The 15009-nt window shown below is 30.7% G+C and overlaps 1 protein-coding gene across 1 annotated transcript in view; it reads right to left on the minus strand.

Moving 5' to 3' along the window:
* Positions 1–13786, minus strand: part of LOC124939170 (chromatin remodeling protein EBS-like) — a 33293-nt gene extending 19507 nt beyond the window's left edge. The window contains exons 1-5 of the mRNA XM_047479676.1: positions 13678–13786; positions 13233–13575; positions 13082–13150; positions 12793–12877; positions 8889–8939 (exon numbers count right to left, since the gene is read on the minus strand). Of these exons, the coding sequence (XP_047335632.1) occupies positions 8889–8939; positions 12793–12877; positions 13082–13150; positions 13233–13575; positions 13678–13786 (657 nt within the window). The remainder of the gene's footprint in view (positions 1–8888; positions 8940–12792; positions 12878–13081; positions 13151–13232; positions 13576–13677) is intronic.
* Positions 13787–15009: the final 1223 nt, after the last annotated feature.

Genomic DNA, 15009 nt, shown 5'->3' on the forward strand with positions numbered 1-15009 from the left:
ATCTTTAACTACGGTTTTTAAAAGCGCAGTTAGAGGCTATTAACTGCGGTTTATTAAACCGCCGTTATAGACTATTAACTACGGTATTTTACCCGCCCTTATTGATTATTATTTTTTTAACGGCAGAACTTTTAAAGACGGTTGACTACGGTATTTAAACCGCAGTTAATAAGCTTTAACTATGGGAAATTATCTTTTAACAGCGGTTAAAATCGCCTTTAAATATTACTTTTTTACTAGTGTTAATAGTTGTAAGAAATTGTTAGTTATTTGTTTTAAATATTATTAATAAACAAATATTCGTCGGAAATTCTGTGTTAAGAACATCAGTAACTTTTTGATGGATATTCCTACGGAAACATCACAAACTTTTCAATGGATATTCCTATAGAATATTTCAAATGAAATAATTCGTCAAAAATATCGTCGGAAACTCACAAAAACATTACAAATTTTGACGAATATATAACATTATTCATTGCATTATACTATAGTTGTCTCTAATAGTTTAGGAATATCAGCCACAACGTTATGTTATCGCTGAGGGTGATATTATCGATTAACACTGTGGCTAATATTATTTTTATTAATGGTAGGGAAAGGACGGAAACCAGACTTTTAGCTACGATATTCATAATGAACACCATGGCTGATAATAATGATGGGAGAGTGGCGGGAAAGCCAGAATATTAGCCACGACGTCGACAACGAAAGTCATTGCTGATATTTTTTATCAACGTCGGCGTTACATCGCCAACACTAAAAAATATTATTAACCATGGAGGAATGGTCGCCGACACTAATAATATATATTAATCATCTATGTGTTAACCGTCGCTAATGTTGGTCGTTAAAAAGCCTAATTCTACCCAAACGGCTCATGAGTTAGGAGAGTTAATTCATCTATTCAAGTTCCTCCACTATTGCTTTCTAGTGAAGTCAGAATTGCTACCATAGACCACACTAACATGAATATTAGTCAATGTTACCTTAACATCCATCACGACAATATGTTCACATCTAAACAAACTTTTGACCTCCACCAAATAAGTATTCCAATCCACCCAAATTTTATCCGTGTTTGCATTTGAATTATAATTAAGATTCCAATTTTCATTAAAATAGAGTGATCTAATTATATTCACATTCTTCAATTTGACCTTTGTTTCTAGAATTCCGAAAATTGTAATCTTGTACCTTTGAATAATCTTCTTGAACTCTTTACATTTAAGGGGTCATTGAGACCTCTTATGTTCCACGTTGTGATTATCATGAATGCGAAAAAGAATTAGACTCTTTGCTGCATTTTTCACCTAGTCGAGTTCTCTTCTTTCTTTCCCTCCATTTTGCTCTTGTTGACTTATTTATAGCCAAATCTACATCTTTTATTTATCTATTTAATGCTTGTTTAGAACCTTTTACTTTAGAAGCTAGAGATTGGACAGTTTCACTTGAAAATATTTTCTTTCCGGGGAAATAGTTTCCATCACTAAAATTATCCTCTTCTTCCTCTTCCTCATTATAAATTTAAATAGAATTTGTTGAATGGTGAAACTGAATCTTCCACAAGTCTTGAACTATCAGAAATTCAAGCAACTCCAGAATTATGATCCATTTTCTCATTCTCAACCCCTTACTACCGAGAAATACTTTCTTTTGCCCTTATAATTCGCAGATCCTGAGTAGATTTAATGATTTGCCTAAAACACGCCAGCCCAACATAATTCATCTTTTGTCATAATCTACCTACTTCACCCACTTTTTGTACCACCCTAACTGAATGTTGATCTTTAATAACATATTTTTGGATAACATAAATCCATTAATTGCCCATCATGTTGCCATGCTAGATCTTGATTCTTCATAATCCCATGAATTTTTTCTTTCTCTAAACTAGCATCTACACCTCAATAATAATCTGATTTTGAATGACTGAATCCTCCAAAATCTCCAACAATCTTTGTTGTGTCTAATGAAGAGGAGAAGACTGCCCTTTGCAAATTCAGAAATTTGAGCTCGTTAGAAGAAAACTTTGTAAAGCACAAAAATCGAGGCAGAATTGGTTATCCTTGGTGACAAAAATACAAAAACAAATTTCAAAAAGGCTCATCTAGAAACTTGCATAACGACGTGTACAAGCTTAAGAAAGATGATGGGGAGTATGCATAAGGGCAAAGGCGGGTTCATGACCTTGTTGTCCAGTACAATAGATAATTTATGAGGACTAAAAAAACAACCTAGTCACTTTAATACCTTCTATCAGGTCATCAATACAATAATTTCACCAGAAGATATTAGGAATTTGATCGAGGTTGTTACAATTAAAGAATATCAAGACATCGTTGTTTAACATCAATGAGAATAAAATTCTGGGTCAGAATGGGTTCAATGCTGAGTTCTTTATGAGAATTGGTCGATTGTGGATCATGATGTCACCGAGGGGGTGTTGGAATTTTTTAAAAACAAGAAGATGTTGAAACAATGGAATGCTACAATTCTTACTTTTATTCCTAAGACTTTGGTTCCTTGAAAAGTTCAGTATTGTAAGCCAATATCTTACTGCAATGTCATTTATAAAATAATTTCAAAAATACTTTAAAAAAGTTTTAAAAGTGTCATATAGATTGTTAGTCTAGGACAATCCACGTTTGTCCCCGGTAGAACTATATCTCACAACATTTTACTCATGCAAAACCTTCTTAAGAGTTATGGTAGAAGAAACATAACCCGGAGAGTGACTTTCAAAGAAATCAAAAAGAATTTTGATTCAGTTAGATGAGAAACTATTCAAGATTTTATGGTAGTTGCTGGTTTTCTGAAAGTTTATATAGATTGGATTTCGTAATGCATTTCTACCTCCTATTTTGTAGTTAGCATTAATAGGATTCACAGAGGCTACTTCAAGAGGGGAAACAAGGTGATGCAAGGGGATTTCCTCTCTTTGTTTATCTTCATCCTCATATGGAGGTCTTTGAAAGCATCTTTACTATATTCTAGAAGAACCATCCATACATCTTTTATCCATTCTATGAGGAGGAGGAGATTACACATTTATGATTTGTCGACGACTTGTTCATTCTCGTAAATGCGTACGTTGAATCCATTAAAACCATAAGGGATGCACCAACTTTCTTTTCTGATAATATATCTTACTATTAACGAGAATATAAGTTTAGATTCTATGAAGGAGTTAAGGAGGAGACAAAGGAGGAAATTTATGGTAACATGGGTATTGCGGTGGGCAACTTTCCGGTGAGGTAATTAGGGATCCCGTTGACAGTAAAGTAGATCCATATCATAAATTGTCGGTCATTAAACGAAAAGGTTAAGAACAATATCTTAGGTTGGGCAACAAAGAATCTTAAATATGTCGGGAGGATTGAGTTGGTTAAGTGTGTGGAAATGGGTATCGTCGGGGGTATTGGGCTCATCAACTGGTTCTTCTAAAAAAGGTGATGAAGGAGATAGATACTTTGTTGTGAGGCTTCATTTTGGGCAAACAAGAGAAGGGAGTAAAAAGGTTAAGTGGACAGATTTTTTAAACCGAAGGAGGAAGACGGTATCGGGTTGAAAAGTTGTATTGAATAGAACAAAGTACTAACATTTAAGAACCCTTGGGAGATTGAACGTAAACAATATTCACTCTGGATAAAATGGTTAAACTCTCGATTCATGAAATGGGAAAGAAGTATTTGGACGAGTAAAATCAAGGATGGAATGGACTGGTCGTTAAAGAAAATTTAAAAACTCAAAATCAGCATTACTTCGTTATATGACATCCGGTTGGGGGACAATCGAGGCACGCTATTTTGGCATGACCCGTGGTTCTTCTTAATTATGAGGACGGAAGCCTAAAATCCAGCGAAGTATGGGATGTAATATGAGAGAGGGGGTCGATTGTGGAGTGGATGCCCGTGGTGTAGTCCTCTAAGATCATCTCACGTCATTGATTCATCCTATGGCATGCTTTATGTAACCTTCTTTCGATTAGGGATCAGATTAGTAAGTATATGTTAATTCTGAGTACTTGCTACGTTTTATGCTCAAGGGAGGAAGAATATATAAATCATTTGTTTGGCGATTATCTTTTTATCGCTAAAATGTCGAGATGGTTCGCTTAAGATATGGAGCTGCTGGATTTTCTTATATATTGGCACCAAATAAAGGATTTAATATTGAAAAGGCTAAGGGAAGCTCATTTTTTGTTAACGTCATGAAGTGCAATTTTGGGAGGTTGTATATCAAGTATGGACAAAAAGGAATGCCATCATGGTCTTTTCGAGAGCTAGAAGAATCGAAGATCAAATTTGGAATGATATTATCATAACGGCCACACTCTAATTCACACGTGGATGCGTATTCCATTCACACCGAGAAATTGGGAGCTATGTTGGGAATGGGAAATCAAGTTCGATGAAGTCCTAAAATTAGATTTGTATAAGGCTCTTTAGTTGTTCAAAAGTGTTTTGTAATTTTTATTTACTAACGTGTGTTTATGAATTATGTCATTTATTTTCATAAGTATCAATTTTAGGGTTTGTCTAAAATGATACAAACGAACACATATTGATTTTTCTTTCCCTTTTGTGATTATAATAAAAATGGCAAATAAGTCATTTTTCAAAAAAAATATTGTGATGATAATATCTTATAGATATATTATTATATATTATAATATTCCTTTTCAAACTCAATATTAAAAGAATTTGAACAACTTGAAGTTGAAGGCGAGACTGTAAAATACTGATATTATGTTCTTCAAACTTCATAAACCCATGATTGTTGAAATCTATCAAATGATATGATAAGTATGTTTAATGATAAACTAACGAAGTGGAAAATCCCATTGGAATAGAATGTTGGGTGAAACAACAAATCAGAGAATATGATTTCCGAATAAATTAAGAACATTAACCGATATATTAAAAAAGAAAATATATTATTAAAAATATAAAAAAAAATTATTAGAGTTATATTAGAGCCCTCCATCAATGATTAAATTAACCATTGATGAAGGCAATGAAATATTAGATTTTGTAGTTCAAAAATAAAATTTTGGCTCTAATACCATATTAGAATGATAAAAGATTGTATTGTATGTTATTATTTTAGAGTTACATAGGCTGTGTCTATTATATAGACATTACTTTAGAGTTATAAGGAAACTAATATAGTATAATAATGATATTATCACAATTTATAATATTGTGATAATATCTTACAAAAAAATATTATTATATATTATAACATATATCCTCTACTGAAGATGGAAATGACTTGAACAACTTGAGGTTGAAGACAAGACTGTGAAATGTTGATGTTGGTTCCTCAAACATCATAAATTTGTGAGCTCTATCCAATTAATGATGACAATGTCTTGACTAATAAACTAGCGAAAAATTTAGAATCAAATTGATGCTGGGGTGAAACAAAAACTGAAAATAAATTCTGAAGTTACTTATTAGTCTCGAGATCCATTCAAAGACGGAATGATAGTGTGTTGCCTAAAAAGAAAACTATTGAAGAAAGTAGAATTTTATGGGCATAGAATGATGGGGTGAATCAACACCTGAAAAAAAAAGCGTCATAATGAAAGGATGACAATGTGTTTGCTAAATAACTAGTAAACAAAACACATATGATTGGATTAAGACCAATAAAAAATATTAGCATTGACTATTTAAATAAAATACCAAATTAAAACAAAAATAAGAGGATATTATAACTAAATAAAATAAGAACATTAATAAAAATATTTAAAAGAAAAAATTATTAGAAAAATATAATAATTGGTTTATTAGAGCCCTTACTCAATAACTAACATAATCATTATGAGACTGCGAAAGACTTAATTTTGTAATTTAATAACAAAATTTTTGCTTTCATATTATTTTGTTGTAATGTGAATACGGGAGACGAGGTACGTAAGTAATAAAGAAATATAGTGCTATGCAGTTTTGTGAATTCATAATTATTAGAATTTACAATTATTAAGTCATTGAATGGTCTTGAATGGGTCATATGCATTATAAGAAAAATTGTTAATCCATATATATCTGGCCTTAAACATGGACTAGTTTTGACATATGTCCTTAAAGACATTTTGATATCTAAAACAATTAATCCTAAAATATGTATTTATTATGAAATTCACCAGTTTAAAGGTCAAATTGACAACATCATTTATTTTAAATTTTATCACATTCTTTCTATCTAGACATTGTAAATCATCGTATTCTCATTTATCTTAAATTGTATCTCGTTCATTCTCTCTATACATAATATAAATAATCTTATTCTCTATTTCTACAAAGATTAGATTATTGAAGACAGTTACTTAACAACCAACAAATTCTTGGAAAATCATAATATGTGCATGGAGTCTTCTCCATTTTAAAATAAAGATTGAGGAACATGTATTGTTTTAGAAGGATTCTTAGTATGATGGAGTTCAACTTATTATGAGGCTTGAGTTTATGAACTTAATTGAGATATTTCGAAATTAGTACATCAGATATTCATAAAAGGAGATGGATAGAGTCCTCAGATATTCTAGTAGGTCATGATAACTTAATTTGCAAAAGTCAACAGATTGGATGAACTCATACATAGATTAAGAATGTAACTTAAATTTGATTTTTTTTCCCTAATAAATAGTTTAAAATTTATGAAAAGATTCCAACCGTTGACTCCTACATTTTTTTTTACTTTTTAGAAAGATTTCATAAGAATTTGTAAATTTTAAGGGGAAAAGTCTAAACATTATAGTCCTAAATTTAGAAGGGGAGAAAAAAAAAAGTGATCATTTCACAACTTCAATTTCTTTGGAAATAATTTGAAGTCAGCAACAATGTTGTTTAGTGGAGTAACTTGGTTACTAGGCACTAGATCAATTTTGTTATTTCTCATATAGTTATGTTGTGAGGATAAACTTAATAAGTGTATGGACAATATTAATTATGTTGAAAAAACATGGAATTACCTTCGAAATTAGGTCATTAAAAAAAGACAACCGAGAAGTACTTTTACTTTATTTGAAGATCTACATATTCACATTTGGAGCAATAATCTACTATATGGTAGGGCCTAAACAAAAAGTTATGATAATGAAGTAGTAATATATATATATATATATATATAAATTGGAACATCCTCACCTTGTTGAAAATTGTGCAAGGAATTGAGAACGCAGCTTATTAATATATTTATTGTTTTTTTTGTATTCACTAATGAAATATATTTGTAAATGTTTAAATTATTAATTATTAAATTTAAAATTAAACAACGTTATGAAACAACGTTAAAAATAGTAGATTTGAAACAAATACATAGTTTGAGAGGATATTCAAAAGTTTGATACTTAAAAGAGTAAATTTCATCATTAATCCATAGTTTAAGGGCGATTAAATGAATTAGTAAGATGGCATATTTTAATTAATTGCATAATTAATATAAAAAATTATTCACTTAATCTTTTCTCTATTTATTTGAAGGTAGACACTAAACAAATGATCAATATCTTTCTCCTTTGGTGTAAGAAAATGGCAGGAATTGAAAGTGGTACAAATTCTTCCCACACATTTAGCACCATCTGATTGGAACTTAAATATAATATTTTTTTATCTCAACTATAAATTATATATATATATATATATTTATAATAATAATATAATATGTATGGAGTTTTATTATGAACCTGGATCTAAAACCAATTTAGATCTTGTAAGAAAGCTTGGAAACAAACGTTTCAAAGAATCAATCCAAAGAAGAGCAATTGGGATATAATTCAGACCAAAACAAATTAGATTGATTTTTTTTTAATATTCTGAGATGAGAACTATCAATTCATTGACATTTTTTATTACTGTTTTTTTTTTCTTATAATTTATATCATTTTATTATAATAATTGATTATAGGATACTTAAACCACAATTCATACCTATTTTATGGAAGTAACGAATCTGATTGTTAATTTGCGGGTTAACCTATTCCCGGAGTGGAGCAATTAAATTAAAACATATTGCTTTGTATGTTTAAAATTGTAAATGACATACAAGTTCGAACCTAAGAGATTTATATTATTGTACGCTTTAAATTGGTCCGCACAATGTTGGTTCTTTGCGAGAGTCACCGCCTAATTTTCTTTTTGTCGGAGTCCTCACTTGAAAGAAAATATATACAGAAATATTATTAAGTCTGGTACTTGGTTACACATACAAAAAAGCCTCAGCGCTATACCCAGCGTGCCCATCTATAAATATGGTCTCTACTCCGAAATTGTTTGTATTTTATTCAAAATAATTATTTACTAAAGAATAATTTAAAACATTGGCTTCCTTCTATGTCTAAAAGCTTAGTTCTAGTCTATGACTAATGAACCATTCTCAATCTCATCATATTCATGTAGATTCTATGTCAATCATAGTTCATAACTATAATATGTATAAATAAAAGTGCAGCATACCTATTCTAAGTAAGGGCCAAAAGTTACTAAAACCTAAAATTTGCAAAGACTCCTTACAATCTTTAGAAGCATTTTGATAGACTAGAAATGGGTTTAGAACCCTTGCTTAGAAATTTCAAAAAAAAAAATTGAAGCTTGAAGCTTGAGTTATAATGATGGATTTTTTGGTGAAGGTTCTTATGCCTTAAATCTTCTCTAATCATTCCCTTTTGAATTTCTAAACCTTACCCAACTCACCCTTAGTCCTAATTTATAGTCTAGTGTCTCCATTTTGAAATCCCCTAAATTTGCTCAATTTCTTCATCCTCGAAATTTGACATGCTTTGGGGTTAATGATGTTAGAATTATGCTAATTAGATCATAATTTAATGTGTGGAAAATTAAAATTTGAATGCGGCAGAAGCGTACCTTAATTTGATGAACCATGAATCTTCTCTTTCTTAGACTTTGCATGGTTGAATGATTCTTTAATCTCTTTCCTTAAACATTTCTTATATGGAATGGTTCTTACATTTAATGACTACGTCAATAGGTTTTTCTCTCTGTTGATGGGGATGCAAAGGAGAATTGACCGTACTTTAAATGGGGACCATTACTGTTACATATAACTAACATTAAGTTAGTTATTATAGTTCTGAAATATAAACAACCCCAACTACTTGGGATAAATGCCTATGGAAATGATAAAGTATGCGATGAAAAAAGTGTAGTTTTATATTTTTTCGGTTATTTGTTGGTAAACGCCCAATTAGGGAATCACTCAAATACACTTAATTGGCAATATTTTCACAATTATGTTTGTTAATTACAATGATCTAAAAATAAAATTCATTTGGATCATGACTTTTATACTAAAAAACTAAATAATCACACCTAAAAAATTATTAGAACACCATCCAAAAACTAGTTTCAGCTTTAACTTCAATTATTTTCTAATGAAATTGTGATTATGAGATCATGTCAACATATTAGTTTCTTAATAGGCTCATATTATGCTTGTTATTTATGGGATAATCTTTTAGGTAAACCTTTGGCCAAACATTGATGCCCAATATATTGTATTTGTTCAACTATTATTGTTTAATTGAATTGAGGTATATATATATTCAAAATACTATTTATCTAGCATACATATATTTATATAAGCATTAAAGTGGAATAAGGCGGTCTAGTATCATTTGCAAATATTACAATGATCTTTTCGGCATGTTGAGGTTCGTTGACATATATTGAGTACATATTTCTATTTTTAGTTGTTATTTGCTTCTTCGTTTTGTCTTTTGAATGCCAGAAATTAGCTTAGCAAATATGAATGGACAAGGTTTATGTCAATAATGGATATTTTAATAATGGGTTGGTTTGCATATGTGTCTATTGGGACTAGTATATAGTTTCAATGATTTTTTTTGTCCCTCTAATCTCCCTCCTCCTTATATATGTTAATGTATTTGTTTAACTTTTATTTATCAGGACTATTGTAGGTATACATACCATTTTCATTTCACAATAAGTTAATAAAAAACTGTCTAACTTCGGTTGTCCTGAAAAATGTAAGTTCATTTTTATTTTGTGTGATGTGAATATATTTTGCGACAAAGTAGTCAATTATACCATTATTATGAGGTGAACTTTTAATTGGATGTTAAGAACACATGTGTGATTGCAGTTGTTAAAGTTGAAGTAACTAATAATGTTGAAATGAAATAGGTGAATTTTAAAATGCTGTGAACTGAGAAATCAACCAATTATTGCCTACTCATTTAAGATGAAATAATGATTCATGTCAAATCTGATAATTAAACGAAAGGAGGCTATGAAGTTGGTCTTGTGGTTCTAAGGTGGACCATAGAAATGGAGGACATGGGAATCCAAGGCCACTATGTTTGGTTGGGTTTGTGGACAGAAACTACGCAAAAATTGTTGAGTACTAGAGGAGATTTTTATTATGTGTTTATGCTTAATTAAATCACAACAAAATGAAAATTCAATTTATAAATTATTGAAACTCTTACCATATCAATGGTTTAATGTGTTTCTCCCTAAGTCTGGATGATATTAATTAATGAGTTTATTGATGAAGAATTCCATGAGTTGAGGTGTATAGATTATGGACCAATGGGAATTTGGTATTTTGAAGTTAATTATGTTTCTCTTGCTATAAACTTAGAGCCATGTCTTACACAACTTTTGGAGGTTAGAAGAATCTTGGAAAATTACTATATTACATTGGAATCAATTAAAGTTGAAATTGAGATTTTACATGAAAATTCTACAAATTTGAAGCACCCTATATGCACGTTAAATTGAAAATTTGAGCAAATAAATTGTGATTTATGAATCCGTAAAAAAACAATAAATATATAATTATAATCAACAAATTTAACAGAAAATTATTATAAACATTGACTCTCATTTTTACAATATAACTTACATCTAGAAACTATACTTGACACTAGAGATAGTGAATGCCAAACAAGGGAATCTGTAAAAACAATATATAATATAATCAACAAAATTAACAGGAGAATTATTATAAACATCTTCAACTCTCCTTTTACAATATAATTTTAATCTAGAAACTATAGATGACACTAATGAGAGTGAATGCCAAACACGACACTAAAATGATTCTCTAGAATACACATTAATACCTGCCTTTATATTTCAGCATGCCTCTTTCACTAATTCATGGTTTAGAATCCCCACAATAGAATTATTCATTTATTCGTGCCAATTATAAGATAAATAACCAAAAAAAAAGAATGATACATTTCAAAAGAAAATTAGTTACAATAATAAAATCTTCAGTTGGCAAGGCTATATATTCAATTTTTTTAATGTTTCAAAATTGATAAAAAAAAAAAAAGGAAAGAAGAAAAAGAAACATATGAACTATGAGTTAATTAAGGAAAATATATTTAAGTACTGTATCATGCAAAAGAAATTAATAAACTTAACTTCTAGCCATTACTCACTTGTTAATCCACAACTGTTTTAACCATGTATAAAATACTGTATAGTAATATATATGAAAATGTATGGAGTGTGTTGATTTGTGTTAATTACTGTATCATGATTTAAGTACTACAGAACAAGACTTGTTTATGGGGATTCAGAAAAAGGTAATGACTAGCCCCCAAATTAATCGTTTCTTCATTCCTATTGCACAGAAGACCGCTCACGTCTGGGATACTCATGTATTTACTGATTCGATCTGTAGTGCTGAGCCTTTCCCAGAAAGTGAACCATAGGATAAATTGATGTCATGGTATAATCTTTGTCGACCAAACCAGGGGAGCCCAATCTACCTTCTATTCTTTATCTCGAATGGTGTCCCACACCCTGCTTGAAACCAATTTTCCATTTTCTTCTACAATCCATTTGTGATTGTCAGGTCTTTCGTAGAAGTGTGTACTATGTATGTGGTCAATAATTCTCTGCCTTTCCGGAATTTTAGTTAGTAGCGAGTTCCAAAGCCCTTCTTTGATGTCTCTAACTTTAATTGTTGAACAATTCCTTTTTAATTCTTGTGTTTCTAAACTCTTCTTTGTGAATGAGTGGCTAGTTCTTGAACCAGGGATCGTGCCAGAACAATATGCCTCTCCCGTCTCCTAATCGAATATTGTACAAACCTGCAACATTGCTTTTGATTTTAAGTATTTTCTTTAACGACCATCTCTCTTTTGTGTTAATGTAGATGTATTGTACTTTAATAAGTTTCTAAGTAGAATATATTTATTATTAATAAAAAAAATTGTTTTAATATCCCACCATACAACATGAATCAGAATTTTGTCCTTCAAGGTCGTGAAATTGTTCTTCATTGATGTTGATACATGGGGCAAGTAACAATAATACGTAATATAACATGTGTTTTACATATAAGCCTATAGATTAGGTACATCTTACTCATCATCTACATATATTATAAATCAAGAGCATCACCTGTCCTAATTTTTTTCTATCAAGATTTACATTTAGAACAAATTAATGTTAGAAGCCATATATCAGGAAAAACATCAATATAAATATATAGTCATAATCCATAAATTTAAATGAAAAAATTGTTTCCAACACCTTATTAAATAATTTATGCAAATAAACCATACATGCACACCAACGACTTGCAATATCAAACAAGACACTACCATGATTCATTAGAATACATAATAATAAACTTCACTTCACATTTGAGCATGCCTACTTCACTTCACTTCATTGGTCTTTTAAGTTTATCCTGTATGACAAAAGAATTATATATTTACTTGTTTGTGTCAACAATAAGATAAATAACAACAAAAAAAACATTACATTGGAAAGTGAATACCTTCGCTCCATTACAATTAGAACAAATAAAAAGATGTAATTGTTTTGCTTGATCATTACTCATATCAACACAAAAAGGGTGGTACCTACAGAAAGAGAAAGGTAGATAATAACATCTCACATTTGAACAAGTAAAACATAATACTAAAAAAAGAAGTAAATCTTAAGCTCACTTATAGATCACATTACTAATTACCCAAAAATGGTGTTCCAAATTCTAACCCTAAAATTCATTTGGTATATATATATATATATCAACAAATATTTTGAAAACCTACACATATTATTACCAGTTTTTGCATTCCTCACACTGCACCATCAGAAGGTCGGGGTTTTCGGGCAATTTGCATTTACAATACCTTGAAAATATAAGATCAATCAATCACAGAAACTACAAAATATATACCAAGTTAGACAGAACCAAACACAATATATACTTACACTACAACGCGGCTAGGTAAAACAAGACCGTTTGCAGCTTTGTATTCAAATCGACAATAGTAATCCTCAGCTCCAGCGTTCTCTAGCTGGGTGTAATTCTTCAAAGAATGAACCATACACTTACCTTGGATCGTGTAAGCACTCTGAATGTCATAGTGGTCAGACAAGAACAGTTCTTTCTCACCATGGAATTGTTTACGACCTCCGATGGAATCACTCGGGCGGTAATACCACCTTACCTGAACTGTCACGTCATTTCCATTGTCTATCTGGATCTTCTTTATCTTAGCCACATAAGGAGTAGTATTGCTCTCGGGTGATCGCAACAGTACATTATCTCCAGCTTCAGAAATAAACCATAATGTAGAAATTAAGATATCATAAAAACAAAAAGAGAAGAAAATAGACATAAACAATCATATAAAAATGAGATAGATTCAATTACGTTTGACGACTGTGTTGGTGCCTCTGATGGTGTAGGAGTCTAAGTTGCGTTTGACGACTGTGTTGGTGTCACTGATGGTGTAGGAGTTGACTGGTCTGATTTTGGCCATCTAGTGAGAGAAAGTGAGGAGTGTAAGGGTAGGGTAGGGTAGGAGAATAAAAGAATAAATGGTCTATTGTTCTCTTATGTTGTACTTAAATTGACGGCGACCATGGGATAAACCCTAGAAATTTGTCTATAGCTGTTTATGGGTACGGCGGCCATGGGATAAACCCTAGAAATTGGCTATATGGGTAATGGTTTTGGATATAGATGAGAAATAATTGTTTATTTTGCTAGGATGAAAATATAAATAAAGCGTTTTGAAAACCGTTCCGATCCTCACCCGGTTTTTTAAACAAAGATCGGTTCAACCAGTTTAATCAGAACCGGTTTTTAAATTTAAAAATAAATTGACTATGGTTGAAAACCCATCGTCTTTCCCTTTTTGTTTATCTTGAATTGTTAATCCGTAATTTGTAATCTATACGAGTTTGTAAACAAGGTAATCAAATCTCTCGATTCATCTCTCTTTGTTATTTATTTATAGATTCAAATTATTGTACGTATTTTTGGTGCGATTCGTTGCGTTAGTTAGATCTATGATTTGTTGAGGAAGGATCGTCATCTTAGATTTAGATTAATACACTGCTTCATTTCTTTTAACCAGATGAGATTTGGATTCTAGTGTGTCTACTCTATGAGAAAACTTTCTAGATCTAGTATTTTAGAGAAATTTCTATCTCTTCTATGAATTTGATCTTATTCCGCGTCTTCAAAATATTTGACTAAAATTTTTCTTGATTTTTATTTTGACCTTTGATCTTACATTTGAATTAATTTCTCCGGTTTATAAAGGAGAGGTACACATGATGATGATAGATAGACATAGAGATAGAGAGGTACAAAATAGAGAGAGGCATTTGACAGAGAAGATGTAACAGTCTTACATTATAGTCTTACAGAAGAGATGATAGAATATTTTCATTTTAGATTTATGTCAAACTGTCCGGTCCGATCAGACCAAATTTTAACCAGTTCGAAGGTGACATTATTGAAGTTAAAAGCCGAACAGCCCACTCAACTATTTCGCGGTCGGACCGGTTTGACTGCCGGTCGAACCACGTATTTTAAAGTTATAAAATAACATACACAATTTTTGATAAAATATTTCTTAAATTTATCATTAGTTACTCAGAGTTTAAATTATTCAAATTTTTAATAAAAATTAAAAATTAGCCATTATTTATTTATAAAGTGTGTAACTTTAATTCTTCACGTTTATGTTTATGT

Source organism: Impatiens glandulifera, chromosome 5 (genome assembly GCF_907164915.1).
Source record: "Impatiens glandulifera chromosome 5, dImpGla2.1, whole genome shotgun sequence".
NCBI classification, from domain to species: domain Eukaryota; kingdom Viridiplantae; phylum Streptophyta; class Magnoliopsida; order Ericales; family Balsaminaceae; genus Impatiens; species Impatiens glandulifera.